At 54.2% G+C, this 13,932-nt stretch overlaps 1 protein-coding gene across 10 annotated transcripts in view; it reads left to right on the top strand.

Moving 5' to 3' along the window:
- Positions 1-11,913, top strand: part of LOC119848937 (junction plakoglobin) — a 53,235-nt gene extending 41,322 nt beyond the window's left edge. For 6 of the 10 annotated variants that reach the window (XM_038385363.1, XM_038385364.1, XM_043503511.1 and 3 more), the window contains exons 7-15: positions 1,166-1,269; positions 5,164-5,502; positions 6,147-6,302; positions 6,935-7,054; positions 7,308-7,458; positions 8,074-8,195; positions 9,104-9,143; positions 9,886-10,043; positions 11,050-11,913. In XM_038385363.1, the coding sequence (XP_038241291.1) occupies positions 1,166-1,269; positions 5,164-5,502; positions 6,147-6,302; positions 6,935-7,054; positions 7,308-7,458; positions 8,074-8,195; positions 9,104-9,143; positions 9,886-10,019 (1,166 nt within the window). In that variant the 3' untranslated portion in view covers positions 10,020-10,043; positions 11,050-11,913. Of the gene's footprint in view, positions 1-1,165; positions 1,270-5,163; positions 5,503-6,146; positions 6,303-6,934; positions 7,055-7,307; positions 10,044-11,049 lie in introns of all 10 variants that reach the window. The other 4 variants (XR_006277342.1, XR_006277340.1, XR_006277343.1 and 1 more) reach the window with 1 other exon arrangement.
- Positions 11,914-13,932: the final 2,019 nt, after the last annotated feature.

Here is a 13,932-nt window from a genome sequence, read left to right as displayed (position 1 = left end):
GCCAGCAGCATCCGGCTCCTACTTTGGTGTCAGTTATCGTTCGAGAAGTCCCTGAGCTGCTCTATAATGGAAATAAGCTGGTGCCTTGTCCTTGAGGGGCCAATAACGAACCGCGCTCCTATTCAGCAAGATATGATGTGGATTTAATTTCCATTTGTTATGTCACTTTGCTTCCAGCTGTGCTGAGCTGTTACTCTTAATGAGGCCTTCATCAGAGACCCTGTCAGATGACAGTGTTAATTGTAACATCCCAACACTTCCCCTTATTAAGGTTCCCAGCTCTCCCATCCCCTTCCATTGCAGTGAAGTTAAAAAGCACGTCCAACAGCTCTCGCTAAACAGCACCTGTCCCACACTGCTAACGTCCACGTCCCCTGTGTGACTTCCCATCCCGGCAGCATCCCCAAGCACTCGCTGTGTGGTTGGTCCCTCTAGGTTTCTGTACAACTGTCTAGAACTTAGTGATCTAATGCCACTCTGTTACAGTCTCCTCTACTCCTGTCAGGATGCTGCCCACACTTGCCACTTGCTCGAATGCCACGGAGTGACAGTCTGTCTTGGCACTTGCCTTTCCATGTTGGCTGAGTCTCTGCTCCCATTGCCTGTCACCTGTTTCCAGAGAGCTCATCTGGAGGAGGGGCATTTCCAGGTGGTCATAGCAACTGGTTCCTCTGGGTGCACAGACACCTCTGACGGGAGGTGGGCCTGTTTGCGCCTTTACTCAAGTTGCAGGGTGCCTTATGGAAGTAGCCAATGCAGTTGTGAAGCTACAGGAATGGGTTAATCTCTGATTAGTGCCCTTGTGTGAGGGCTGCCGTCCCAGCCTTGCCATGAGTTGGGCAGTCATACTCTGGCTTCTTATACATGCCAGTGGAAACTTTTTGAGGACAAATGCTAGGGTTTTTTTTGCTTAGGCTTGTGCAGACATGTGCTTCTGGGGGAGAATGAGGGGGCAGAATTGCTGCTAGCCCTGCTGGTCAGCTGTGATGCTGCCTTTGTGTCTCTACAGTACAAGGAGAGATGCTGGCTTCAGACTTAGTGTTGCAAAGGGCTGTCTGAAGAACCCAAACCTATGTGTAGCCTCTCACGTGCTTGGATGGTGCTGGGGCAGCTGGGATGTTGGGGCTAATTACAGCTGGGCTGGGCTTTGTGTTTCTTCCCTCAGGTGGCATGCAGGCTCTGGGGAAACATCTGACCAGCTCCAGCCCAAGGCTCGTACAGAACTGCCTGTGGACCTTGAGGAACCTCTCTGATGTGGCCACCAAGCAGGTGAGTGCACAGGAATCCAGCCATTGTAGAAGCCTCAAATAAGCATTTCCAAGGCCTGTTTCTGAATAGACTGTAGAGCATTAATCACCTGACTGGTGCTCTGTGGGGATACCTGATCTTAGCCTGTTCTGCACTGAGCCCAACATCCACAGTCCAGAGGGGATGTTCTTACCCAACTTTGACTCCAAGGAGCAGCTCCTTTCACAATCCGGTTGCAATGGCATAATTTCCATGGGGCCAGCAGGAAGTAATGGAAATCCTAGAAATGTGGGGCTGGAAGGGACCTTGAGAGATCCAAGTCCAGCCTCCTGTGGTGGGGCAGGACCAAGTAAACTTAAATCTTCTCTGACAGGGGTTTGTCCAACTTGCTCTTGAACACCTCCAGTGACGGGGATTCCACATTCTCCTATGGAACAGTGTCCCAGAGTTTCTCTGCTCTGAGAGTATTTCCTAATATCTAACCTAAATCTCCATGGGTGCCAGGTGAGCCCATTACTTGTCCTATCTCCAGCGGCCATGGAGAACAATTGATCCCTGTCCTTTTTATATAGCCCTTAACATGTTCGAAGACTATCAAGTCTCCTTTGCTCAAGACTACACATGCCCAGATTTTTAACCTTTCCTTCCAGATCAGGTTTTCTAAACCTTTGATCGCTTTTATGGTCTTCTCCTGGGCTCTCTCCAATTTGTCCGCAGCTTTCCTAAAGTGCGGTGCCCAGAACTGCACACAGGAATCCAGCTGGGCCCTCACCAGTGCCGAATAGAGTGAGACACTCACCTCGCGTGTTGCTCATACGTCCCAGAATGAGGTCAGCCTTTTTCGCAGCTGCATCACATTGACTCAGATTCAGTATGTGACCTGCTAGAGCCCCCAGATCCTTTTCAGCAGTAATTCTGCCTAGATGGCAGTTTGTAGCTGTGCATTTGATTTGTTTCCTTGCCAGCTGAAGTGCTTTCCACTTGTCTTTATTGAATTTCATCTTGTTGATGTCAGTCTAATTCTCTAATTTGTCCATTTGTTTTGAATTCTAATCCTGTCCTCCAAAGTGCTTGCGACTCCTCCCAGCTGGATGTCCTCTGCAAATCCTACAATCACACACTCCACTCCATTCTCCAAGTCATTAATGAACATAGTGAATGGTACTGGACCTAGAACTGAACCCCGCAGCACCCCACTAGATACGTCTGCCGGTTTGGCAGTGAACCATTGATAGCTACTCGCTGAGAACAGTCTTTCAGCCAGCTGAGCACCCACCTTTATAGTAATTTTATCTAGACCCCAGTTCCTTAGCTGGCTTATGGGATTCTTATGTGGGACAGTCAAAATCCTTGCTAAATTCAAGGTACATCCCATCTACTGCTTCTCCCATCCACTGGGCCAGTTACCCTGTCAAATGCTGGCTTCCTAGTGCTCATCGTCTCCCAAGGGCACCTGGGGCCTGTTCATACCAGGATGGCAGTCTGTGCTCTCCCTGCCTGTGTCTGACTTACACTCCATCTCCAGGACCCGGTGGGGAGAAGGCTCCTCCTGTGAGTATATGCTTCTGTGCACTGCCAGCCCGTGCACCGCACCCACAGGGGTGGGGCTAGGAGCCTGGCGAGGGCGTAAGCCGTTCTGTGTCAGCACCCTTGGAATGGCGTCTCCCATGTTCCCCTGCTGCAGAACCGGTGCTGGGGCTTGCTTCTGACTTCCCAGGGCTGGTGCTAGACTGTTCCGACACTCAGCGAGAAAGCCATTGTTCGTCAGACTGATGGTATCTGTGGAAGGAGTGTGGGAGCGTGGGTGGGATGGAATCCGGACGAGGAAGGGAGCAGAAGTGTCAGACGCTCCTGAAGTGTCCCCAAGCTGCTTGCTTTGACACCCAGGGTTCCTCTTCCCCCACCCCCTGCCTTTCCACTGCTTCCTGATGTGTTCCCCACATGGTGCTTGGCCTGACCCTCCACATGGATTAGGATCTGATGCAGCGTGGAAAGTATTTGGAATCGTTTTTGGAAGGCATGTAACTTCGTCTCCAGTGAGATTAACAAATGAAACATTTGGTGGTCAGGCTCTGCTAAATAGCAAACGGGAATGCAGCTTAGTCTACTGACTTAACTCCTTTGTATCCTCTGTCTAACCAGGACCCAAGACCCCACTCCCATCTCCCTTCTGGCTATTCTTAAATCCCTCAGTCCTGCCAGTAGTGACCCCCATGATCACCCACAGTGCGCATGCTGGCTTTCCATACTGCTCTGAACAGCTGGGGATTGTATCACTTGCATGTTTCCGGCAGGGGAAACCTGGCGAAGATACTAAACTCCTAAGTAAAGCTGCACATGTCTGGAGCATCTGTCACTCATGCTGTCCAAACAGTGCAGAGAGCTAGCTATGGTTACAGGAGTCTAGAGGCCTGGACTCCTGTTCTAAGAAAACATTGCAGTGAGCAAGACTCTTACTGCATTGAGACGCCCTGCATGAGTTGGAACAATAGTTGGCCTTTGGCATGGGGAAGGGTTATTGAATTGTGCATGTTCTCGGGCCTGCTGGAGTCCGCCAAGCCATAGACCCAAATAGCACAGTCTTGGGGGCCTCAGAGGGAGCCTGGTTCTCAGGGGAAGGAGCACATCTGGGTGGTACCTTGTAATCTTCACTCTGAGGAGTTAAATGGGCAGATCGCAAGTTTGATCAGATAAAACTCCCCAGCTTCCTACTGCATGTTCCAAGAAGGGTTTGAGGAAGAGCAGAGAGCTGGGGGGGGGATAGAGTTGGCAGCTCTATAATTCTCCTTTGTGAGGGCCCTCCAGGAAACGTTTCCACCTGCCAAGGTGTTGCTCTCTACCTGATGTTCCAGCTGATCTCTACCTCAGTCCCAGGGGTGCTCTGCCCTCTACAAAGCTAATCTCCCTGGCATGAGGGTGGGGATGAACGGGCTTGGTTGGTGCAAATGGTGTTCAGAGGAACACGAGTCTTTCACCATCTGCCCTTCATCTGTACAATGCTCTGCATTGTCCTTAATAAGCAGATATGTGACCTTCAAGGCTGTGTCCGATGGGTGCGCAATTGGGGTTCTGAATCCCTGATGCCGAATTATCATGTTCCTCTAGCTCGCTTTGGGGTGGGGCCTGGAGCTCATAGGACCTTCTGCAGTGACACCCATGTGGTCATCTCCGATGAATCTGTCCAGTGCTTCATGTGCCTAAGCAGCCGTGTCGACTCCTTCCGTCAGCATGCTCCGACGCCACGCTTGCTAACTTCACCTTACCGCTCTTTAAAGTTACAACTCCTCTCCCACTCCAGCCTGGCACAGTCTGCCTAGGTTCCCTAATGCCAGAGCTGCCATCTCCATGAAACTGGCTCGCCAGGCTTCAGGCTAGCTAAGCGTTCTCGTGGCACACAGAGATGGGTGTCTCCGAAGCACTGGGCTGGTGACTCTCAGGACTACTGGCCTGCATGGGTCAGGCACTGCTGCAAGTTGGCATGAGTGCTCCTGTACAGCTATAGTGTAGTGTGCGGTGAATCCGGTGACACAGGGCGTCCTGTGGCACCACCAGCCATCCGGACAGAGCTCCCTGTGGTCTGAAGCAGCCCCTTAGGCAGAGAGTTGTGTTTTTGGAGGTGGGGGCAGAGGAGTCACTGCACGGAGGAGCCTGCTGTGATGTGGGATGGCTCAGCTGTGTGAACAGACAAGCAGCTCTGCTTCCACCTTATCAAGCAGTGGGGCAGGAGGGAGCAGAGCTCTGGGAAAGGGCCTGGGGCTATTTACGATGCAGCTTGTGGCTGCTGCAGAGCTGAACCCAAGGAGGAGACGACAGGCTGGGCCAATCCATTGGCTTGTCCGTGCTGCGGTTGGTGGCCTCTGGGTGAAGAGGACAGGTGTGACATCTTGCCTCTGTCTCCTACTCACTGTTCTGTAGGAGGGTCTGGATGGCGTCCTCAAGATCCTGGTCAACCAGCTGAGCTCGGACGACGTGAACGTGTTGACCTGTGCCACTGGCACCCTCTCCAACCTGACCTGCAACAACAGCAAAAACAAGACCCTGGTCACGCAGTCAAATGGGGTGGAAGCCCTGATCCACACCATCCTGAGGGCGGGCGACAAGGAGGACATCACTGAGCCGGCTGTCTGCGCCCTGCGGCACCTCACCAGCCGGCACCCGGAGGCAGAGATGGCCCAGAACTCAGTGCGGCTCAACTACGGCATCCCAGCAATCGTGAAGCTCCTCAACCAGCCCAACCAGTGGCCGCTGGTCAAGGTAAAACAGCAAGAGGGGCTCTGGAGCATCTGTGGTGGGAGGGTGGCGCTGGGGCTCAGCCGAGCTCTGCCTGATTCCCAGCAAGCCACGCTAATGTCCCCCCCGAGCTCCCTGTGGAGGAGAGGGAACTGGTTTGAGACTCAGCTACCCACTGTTCACCCTGCGTGAGCTCAGCAGTCAAGCTCTGGCTCCCTGTCTGCCCCCGCTCATGTTCTGCAGGTGGTAAGAGGACGGGGCTGGTGCTGGTCTCTTCTTGAATCAATATTTGTCCCTCTGCTCCCAGCAGCAGGGAAGTAGGTGGATCCCTTTCTGGAAATGCTGCAGGCTGACTAGAGGCTTCAAAGCTACCACCTGCTGTGTGAGCTGTGGGGGTGGAGGAAGGTGGCTTCTTGCTGTAGGTGCTGGCAGGTATCGGCTGGTGCTAGTGAGCATGGAGCTGGGGAGGCTGGTTCTGAACCCCCTGCTGAGTGCGTACAAAGTCAGCGCAATATTGGCTCTGCAGCTGGACTCGTGCCGGGGACATGGGAGGTTAAATGCAAAGTTCTGCTCCTGGCATGTCCAGCTCCTTTCTTGAATGGAGGAGTCCTGAGCACTTAAAGCTGCTGCCTCAGCCAGTCTGATGGCCTCATCCTCCTCTCTTCCAGGCCACTATCGGTCTGATCCGCAACCTGGCCCTGTGCCCGGCTAACCACGCCCCGCTGCAGGAGGCTGCCGTGATCCCTCGCCTGGTCCAGCTGCTGGTGAAGGCTCACCAAGATGCCCAGCGCCATGTGGCAGCTGGCACGCAGCAGCCATACACAGTAAGTACAGATGCGGGAGGGGCCAATGGCCGAGCTGGGGAGCGCCTGCCCGGTGGGGCCTTTCCCTGTGTCCCTGGGATCTCAGTGCACAGGGCGTTGCTCGGTTGGCTTATTCTGGAACCTGAAGCCTCCACTTGGCCCCTGGACACCCACTGGGTATTGCCCTGGCAGCTCCACGTGCTGGGCCTGTGGGTAAGGCTGCCGTAACTGGGCCTTAGTCCTGGACACGCAGCGCTACAGCAGCTGCTCCTGCCCCCTCGTGACTGTGCCTGTCATCAGCAGCGGCCGTGTATGCGCCAGAATGGCTGGTGATGCAGTTAGCTCGCAGGAAGACATGGCCAGGCGCTCCACGCAGTGCAGTGCAGCGGGTATGCCAGAGCCAGGCCTCCCCTCCATCCCGTACAACCACTGGTCTCTAAGTGGATGCCACTTGGTGTTCCAAGCACCCCCTGCTGGGTGATCCCTGGAGGATGTAACTACTCTGTCAACTGTGATGAACCATTGCAGCCAGACAGGTGGGAGGGAGGGGAACTGTGCTCTATCTCCCCCTCCGCCCATGTAGCGCACCCGTTGTGCGGCACTGTGCTTTCACACTTGTCGCCCCTTGGTGCTGATCACTGCTTCCTTTGCAGGATGGAGTGAAGATGGAGGAGATAGTGGAAGGGTGCACAGGAGCCCTGCATATTCTGGCCCGGGACCCAATGAACCGCATGGAGATCTTCCGACTCAACACGATTCCTCTCTTCGTGCAGGTTGGGCTTTGGGTTGCAGCACAAGGCAAAGGAGGGGAGGGGTGGTTTCGGGAGGCCCGGGGTGGCTTGTGGCGATCCAGGTGGCTTTGAGCCCTTGTGCATCCGATTGGCATGTGCAGTAGCTGCCAGCTGCCTCGGGGGTGGGTGAAGGCAGCCGGAGAAGCTGGTCTTGAACAGCCCTGGCTTGGCTGAGTTTGCGGTGCCAGGAGTGGAGAGGCGGCTGCATCTCACGCTGCTTTTCCTCTCCCGACAGCTGCTCTACTCCCCGGTGGAGAACATCCAGCGGGTGGCAGCTGGAGTGCTGTGCGAGCTGGCCCAGGACAAGGAAGCTGCTGACACGATTGATGCTGAGGGGGCCTCTGCTCCACTGATGGAGCTGCTGCATTCCAGGAACGAAGGCACAGGTGAGCCGCGCCAGCTGGAGCCACGCACTTGGAGTTGGGATTCCCAGCGGGGTTCGCACCAAGCTGCTCAGTCGGCACGTTGGGCAGTCCCTGGTTCTGTCCCGTTCTCATCGGCTTCTTCTGTTCTGCTGCCTCAGGGCTGCCGCCATCTGGAGCGTGGGTGCTGTAGCATGCCCCCACCCAGACGCCCTAGCCAGCTGACAGGGTTTGACTGTCTCCTACACTCAGCACCCGCTCTGTGGCCCCCTCTGCCATGCACAGGGCTGCGACGCCAGAAAACTCTTACAGGAAGCGCCCTCATTCCCTCAACATTCCTTCTCACACTAGGCTCCAGCCCCAGGGTTTGGGGGGCGGGGAGCACTTAGCAGGAGGGTGACGGCGCCTAGGCCCTGTTCCATGAAACGGCACTGCGGCCGCTGGGGCTTGGAGGCTTTCATGACGGTGCCGGCAGAGCCACTGTGGCAGTCCTGTGGCAACGGGAAACGTAATTAAATGCAGAGCTGTCCGCTGAAGTGGAAATCATTCAGCCATCTGTGTGCAGAGGAGTGTGGCTCCCTCTGCCATCTGCTGGCATTTAGAGGTTTCCTCTTCCAACATTCCCCTCTCTCTGTCCAGCCACCTACGCCGCAGCCGTGCTGTTCCGCATCTCTGAGGACAAAAACCCCGACTACAGGAAACGCGTCTCCGTCGAGCTCACCAACTCCCTCTTCAAACATGACCCTGCTGCGTGGGAAGCAGTAAGTGCCCATCTGTTTGGGGCTGGGTTGGGGGGGCGGCTCTTCCTTTTAGAACTGTTCAGGGCCAGCTCGTGGTCCTTGGTAGCGATGCAGGAGCTCTCCCCTCCCCCCCGAGCTGAGTGCTCTATTTGGGCACTAACGTCTTCCATGAGGTTGTTCTCCCACTGCCCTGCCCACGAATGGGGTTTGTACCCAGGGCGTCTGGGAGGCCGCTCGACTCCGCGGGTCCCTCCGTGGCTCAGAGGGCTCGGGATTCTAGTGGAACTGGGGCCGGGAAGAACATGAGCCACATCTTCCACTGAGCATGTGACCATCTGCAATGGGGAGGATGGGGGCAGGGGCAAGGCACAGGGGTGCCTGTTTCTAGGTGGGAGGGGTTAGTAAATGGAGGGCTTAATGCTTGTATTGGGGGACTTGGGGCTGGAACATCTAAGCTCCATTTAGAAACTGGTCCCACACGATCTGGCCACAACCCTTGAGTCTCCCTGCACTGGGGCTGGTGGGCAAAGGGGGCACCATGGGAGCTGGGTTCCCTGTTGCTGCAGGCATCTTTCATTGGCACAGAATCCTGGCCACAAGTGGCCTCCTGGGGCTGCAATCAGCCTCTGAGCTGGGCAGATAGGGATGCTCATGCAGCATCCCCAGGTAGCACGAGCTCCCCCCAGGAGCTGTGATTCCTCCAATAAAACAGCTCAGCACGGGCAGGGCGCTGGCCAGAGACTGCAGCGAAGTTGCTGCCATGGCTGCCCCAGCACCATAGGGTCATGTTACCCTCTTCCCAAAAGCCATTGCTGCCAGGAAAAGCTAATTCTCCCCACATGAGTGTTCCAAGCACCATGCAAAGGCTGACCCCGAACAGCCCTTGTGTCTCTGCACCCTCGTGTTACCTGTGTGTGTCTCTTCCCTAGGCGCAGAGCATGATCCCGATCAACGAGCCATACCCCGAGGGTAAGTGCTGGGCACATGCTTAGTGCAGAAACCACCAAGCTCAAACAGTGCAGCTGAGCTGGGGGCCCTGCTGGACCACTTGGCCGGAAGCGCCCGTGAGGTGGCTGCAGCCTTCTGCCTCCACTCCCCAGCGTGGCATGGCTTGGGCTCCATGCACGTCTGGCTGGCCAGGTTCTAGTGTCCGGGCACAGGAGAACTAAACACTGGGCTACAAACAAACGCCAGGCCCCAGGTGACTGGCAGCATGGCATTGCCATACTCTGTACATTGAGACGAATTTCTCTGCCCCCTCCTGGGAGCCCCAGCCTCACTCAAGTTTGCTGGGCCATCCTGCTTCCAGTTCAAGTCCTGTCAGCATCCACTCTCCTCTGGAATGCCGCGCTGCAGGAGAGTGCGCTGCTGCCTGTAGGCGAAGTGTGTGGCCGGGAGCTTTGCTGTCACCCCGGCCAAGGCCAGCTGGGGCTTTTATTCCTCCTGCGTCAGGACACGAGCCAGCCTCCAATGGGGGCAGGAAGAAACTTTCCCTTATTCCATGTCTGGTCATGTTGGGGTCTCTTGCAGTATTTGGTGCTGGCACCTATCAGGCCTTGGGCTTGATGGACCCCAGCTCTGATGCAGCCTCGGTGGCCGGGAGGGCTTGGATGGGAGCTGGGGTGTCCCCACCTGAGCACGGAGCTGGTGCTAATTCTCCACTCAGTGGCTGGCGTGCGGGCTAACGGCTGCCCTCTCCCATGGTGGCTAGATATGGATGCTGGGTATCGTATGTATCCGGGTGATGATCCCTTGGACATGAACATGGATATGGACGGAGACTACCCCATGGACACCTACAGCGATGGCGTCCGAGGGCACTACCCCGAACACATGCTCGCCTAACCTGCTCCTCAGGCACTGTACAAGGTAGGGCCACCACTGCCTTGCTGGCAGGGAGCCCAGCTCGGACAGGGAGGAGGGACTGCCTCGACCTGGGCAGCGGTGTGGGGATTGTCCTGCTCCTGTCTGAGGACAGAGGAGGATGGCCGTGCCAAGCTGTGGCTGGATAGCCTGGCTTCTGGTGCACAGCTTTGGGACTGCCGGGCCTTGCACGAGCACATCTACTCTGCCAACGTGTCCTTCCCCACCTCTGGGCTCCTGGCATCAGTTTGAGGGCACCAGGCACCTTTCCACCTCTAGGCAAAAGCCCAAGAACTAGGGCCAGGCAGGGGGCTTGACGGGTCAGCAGACCCCAAGCAATGAAGAAAGCGCAGGGCAGAGCCTGGGGTGAGACTCCCAGGGATGGGACACTCCCCGAACCCGTGAGAGCTATGGGATCCATCAAGAGGGCAGTAGATGAGCTTGGCCGAGCTGCAGTCCACACACCAGTGGCTGCTGGGATAAAGGGACCATGTGGGGATGAGGGAGGGGAAGGGTTGAAGAGTTGAGGGTCTGAGGTGCATGACCGTTGCCATCCCGGTGACCAGCATTTCCACCGCTCCTGGCTGCTTGGGGGCTCTGGGGAAATGACCCCCTTCTGCCACCTAGTGCTAGCTCCGGCAATCTCCTGGTACTGAGAGCTGCGCACCCCCCAGAGGAGGTCTCCATGCCCTCCCAGCCCCTTCCCCATGAGATGGCCGTGGGTAACTGGGTTAGTTTTCTCTCGTCCATTGTTACAAGGGAACAGTGGCGTGGGAACCATTGTACAGCTGCCTGCAAATATGGCCAATCCATGGCATAGCTGCCTGCTCTACCATGAGACAGGGCGGAGTAGTTCAGTGGGCTAAGCCAGATTTCCCCAGACAGCCCAGGACTGCCCCTTCAGCATGCCTTCTGCCTTGGCCAGCCTAGCCCCAGAGAACGATCCCACACTCTGACAGACCTGCTGTTCCTCCTGTTATACCCCTGTCTGACCCGGTCCTTCCTCCTGCAGGTGTGTTGTCTGGCCAGAAGAGGGTGGCTCCAGAGATGAGCACTTGCAAGAGGGACTTGGGAGACAGAAGTGCCTGAGACCAACTTTTTCCATTCCCACCAGAGGCTTTATTTTTAGATTTGTTTTGTTTTTATTTCTTTTTTGCTGTGGGTCTGTGAAAAAGGCCCTTTCCTCCTGAGATTGCTTCAAACACCCTCCAGCCAAGCCAAGATACTGTTTCTGAAGCTTTAAAACATGCGACTTCCGCATCATTATCAAACTCCATTGACATGACAGTAATCGTCTTTTCTATAAATATATATTTCTTTTGTTGTTTAATATGGTGCAAATGGCTTTTGCTGTCTGATTTTAAGTTCATGCTTTTTAACTTCCCATTTCCTGTTCTGTTTAGTGTTTAACAAAAATAATCTAACATTTTAAAATAAGCCTTTTGCTTTCTACAAACTTTAAATTAAAAATAGCAAATCCAGTGAGTTTGCAGAAAACAAAGGGTGCTGTGTTTTCCTGGGATCTTTGTTCTAGCCCAAGGGATGTCAACGACTTTATTCCTTCCGATCAGATGTGCGTGAACAGAATTTCAGTGCAACTGTCCTTACTATAGAGGAGTGACTCTAACCACTAGGAACTGTCCTTGTATCAATCTACTATTGCACAATTTAACCTGTCTCCTTTCTGGTGAGTGGTGTTTCCTTCCCCTCTTCTCTTCTCTTCATGCATTTTTAAAGCGACTCTAGATCTGATGGCTTACTGCTTCTGTTGGAAAGGGATCGATGTTCTTGGAATGTGGTTCAGGAACTGAGGATTTTATTATTTCTGTAAGTTTTTTGTATAGACCAAAGCAAAGAATAAAACACCCTAACCCCATGTTGAAGTGAGCTGGTTCTTCTACTTGCGTCAGCTCCTGGCCATTGGCATTTGTTTGGAAATGAGTATAACAGGTACCACCTGGAACTGGGGTACCACTGAGCCCCGTGACCCACCAGCCTGGGCTCCCTTCTACACTACTGATATTGACAAGCTGACAAGCTCTCCAGGTTTCAGCCTGCATTTTCACTAGCATACATACAGGTAGGGACTCACCCAGCTGCAGTAGGTGCAGGCAGGCTCTTTACCAAACTCCTGCATGGGAAGGCTTCAGCTAGGGCACCTCCCAGTTCCTAAGGCACACACCCCCTCTAGAGTATAAACCCAAAATTATGCCATCTTGTGCTGCACAGGGAACTGTACAGCGTAAGCTTATAAAATTCACCCCCTCCTTCAATGTGGACAGGAATATGCAACAGCTTTCTCCCCGAGTGGAGTCCCACACACTGGTTTTAGATAAAGAAAAACCAAGTTTAACTACAAAAGATAGGGGTTGTTTTTTTTTAAGTGATTTATAAGTGATAGCAAACAGATCAAAGCAGGTTACCTAGCAAATAAAAAACACAAACTAAGCTTAATATACTAAGTAGATTGGATATGAATAGCAGATCCTCACTGTAAGTGATGATACAAGCAGGCTGCGGATTCTTACGGGGCAAGCTGCACTTGCTTACAGCTTGGAATCCCTAGGTGTTCCCTTTAGCCTGGGTCCAGCACTTCCCCCAGTTCAGTCTTTGTTCCTCAGGTGTTTCCAGGAGTCTTCCTGGGTGCGGAGTCAATGAAGAACAATGATGTCACACCCCTGCCCTATGTAGCTTTTGCAAATGGCAGGAACCCTTTGTTTCAAAGCATGGTTCTCATGCCAGTCAGTGGGAAAATACTGACATCCCAAGATGGAGTCCAGCACCAGGTGACCTGGTGACATGTCCCTGCAGTGTCACAGCAGCCATTACTCCTCAGGAAGGCTCCCCAGGTGGGAGATACGCTTCTCCTAAGGCCTATTGTTTCTTCCTAATGGCTCATTAACCTGAATGGGCCCTTCCCAGCCAGCCATCTAGACTGAGAGCCTTTTGCCTAATAGTCAATATTCATAACTGGGGGTACAAAAATGATACATGTACACAAATAGGATAATCCTATTCTACAAATCATAACCTTTCCAATGACCTCACATGTCTTATTTTGCATAAAATACATCATGCCATACTCCTATCAGAATATCCCTGTGAAGATCATGGGGTGCACGGTCACAATGGGATGTTGGGGGAGGTTTAAAATAAAACTCCACCTAAGTGGGTGGGGAGGAGTCTGTACCCGTTGTGGTGAGCGTGGCAATCTGCAGTGCTGCACGGTCACTTGCTGTGCTTGGCCCACACTGGGCCCCCCAGCACTCAGTCATTAACCTGCTGACTGTCATGAGCTCCTCTTCTGCTTATTAAGAAGTTAGGAGGTAAAAGTCCCATAATTAAGATGTTTATTCATTAGGCAGCATCACCAGTGTCTCCTCTCCACTGCCTCTCGCGGCTCATGTGATGAACCCTGGGGGATAAACACACTTGTTGCCAGTGCCAGCTCCCTTGATTGATAGGACTGAGGCGGGATGGAGCTGCAATAGTCTGGGTTAAAAGAGCTGATTCACTGCAGTCTAACCTAGCTGCCGTGTTCTGTGGGACAGGCAGCAAGAGGAAATGTTCCCACCGAAACGCCAGCTGCTGTCTGGGCCTGCCTGGTGAAGGTGCGCCCAGGTGCCGGAGGACGGAAACGAGCTCTTCGCAGAGTTACCACAAATGGAGTGGCTGCTCGCAGGCGCTGTGCTGACGTCCTTAACTGGTTTGCAGCACGGGGAGGTGGCACTAGGTGGGGATGGGATTAGGGGCTTTAGAGCAAAGTGCCCGGATGGAGGAGAGTGCGTCCCTACCCAACCCCCCTTCGGGAGCGATTCTAGGGGGCTATGATTTCCAGCAAGTCCCAGAGTCCCCCTGCTAACCACCCATTGCTGAGCTGGGGCTGCGTCTCCAC

Source organism: Dermochelys coriacea, chromosome 27 (genome assembly GCF_009764565.3).
Source record: "Dermochelys coriacea isolate rDerCor1 chromosome 27, rDerCor1.pri.v4, whole genome shotgun sequence".
In the NCBI taxonomy this organism is placed as follows: domain Eukaryota; kingdom Metazoa; phylum Chordata; order Testudines; family Dermochelyidae; genus Dermochelys; species Dermochelys coriacea.
The sequence above is the reverse complement of the archived record's forward strand: the minus strand, read 5'-3'. Positions and strand labels throughout refer to the sequence as shown.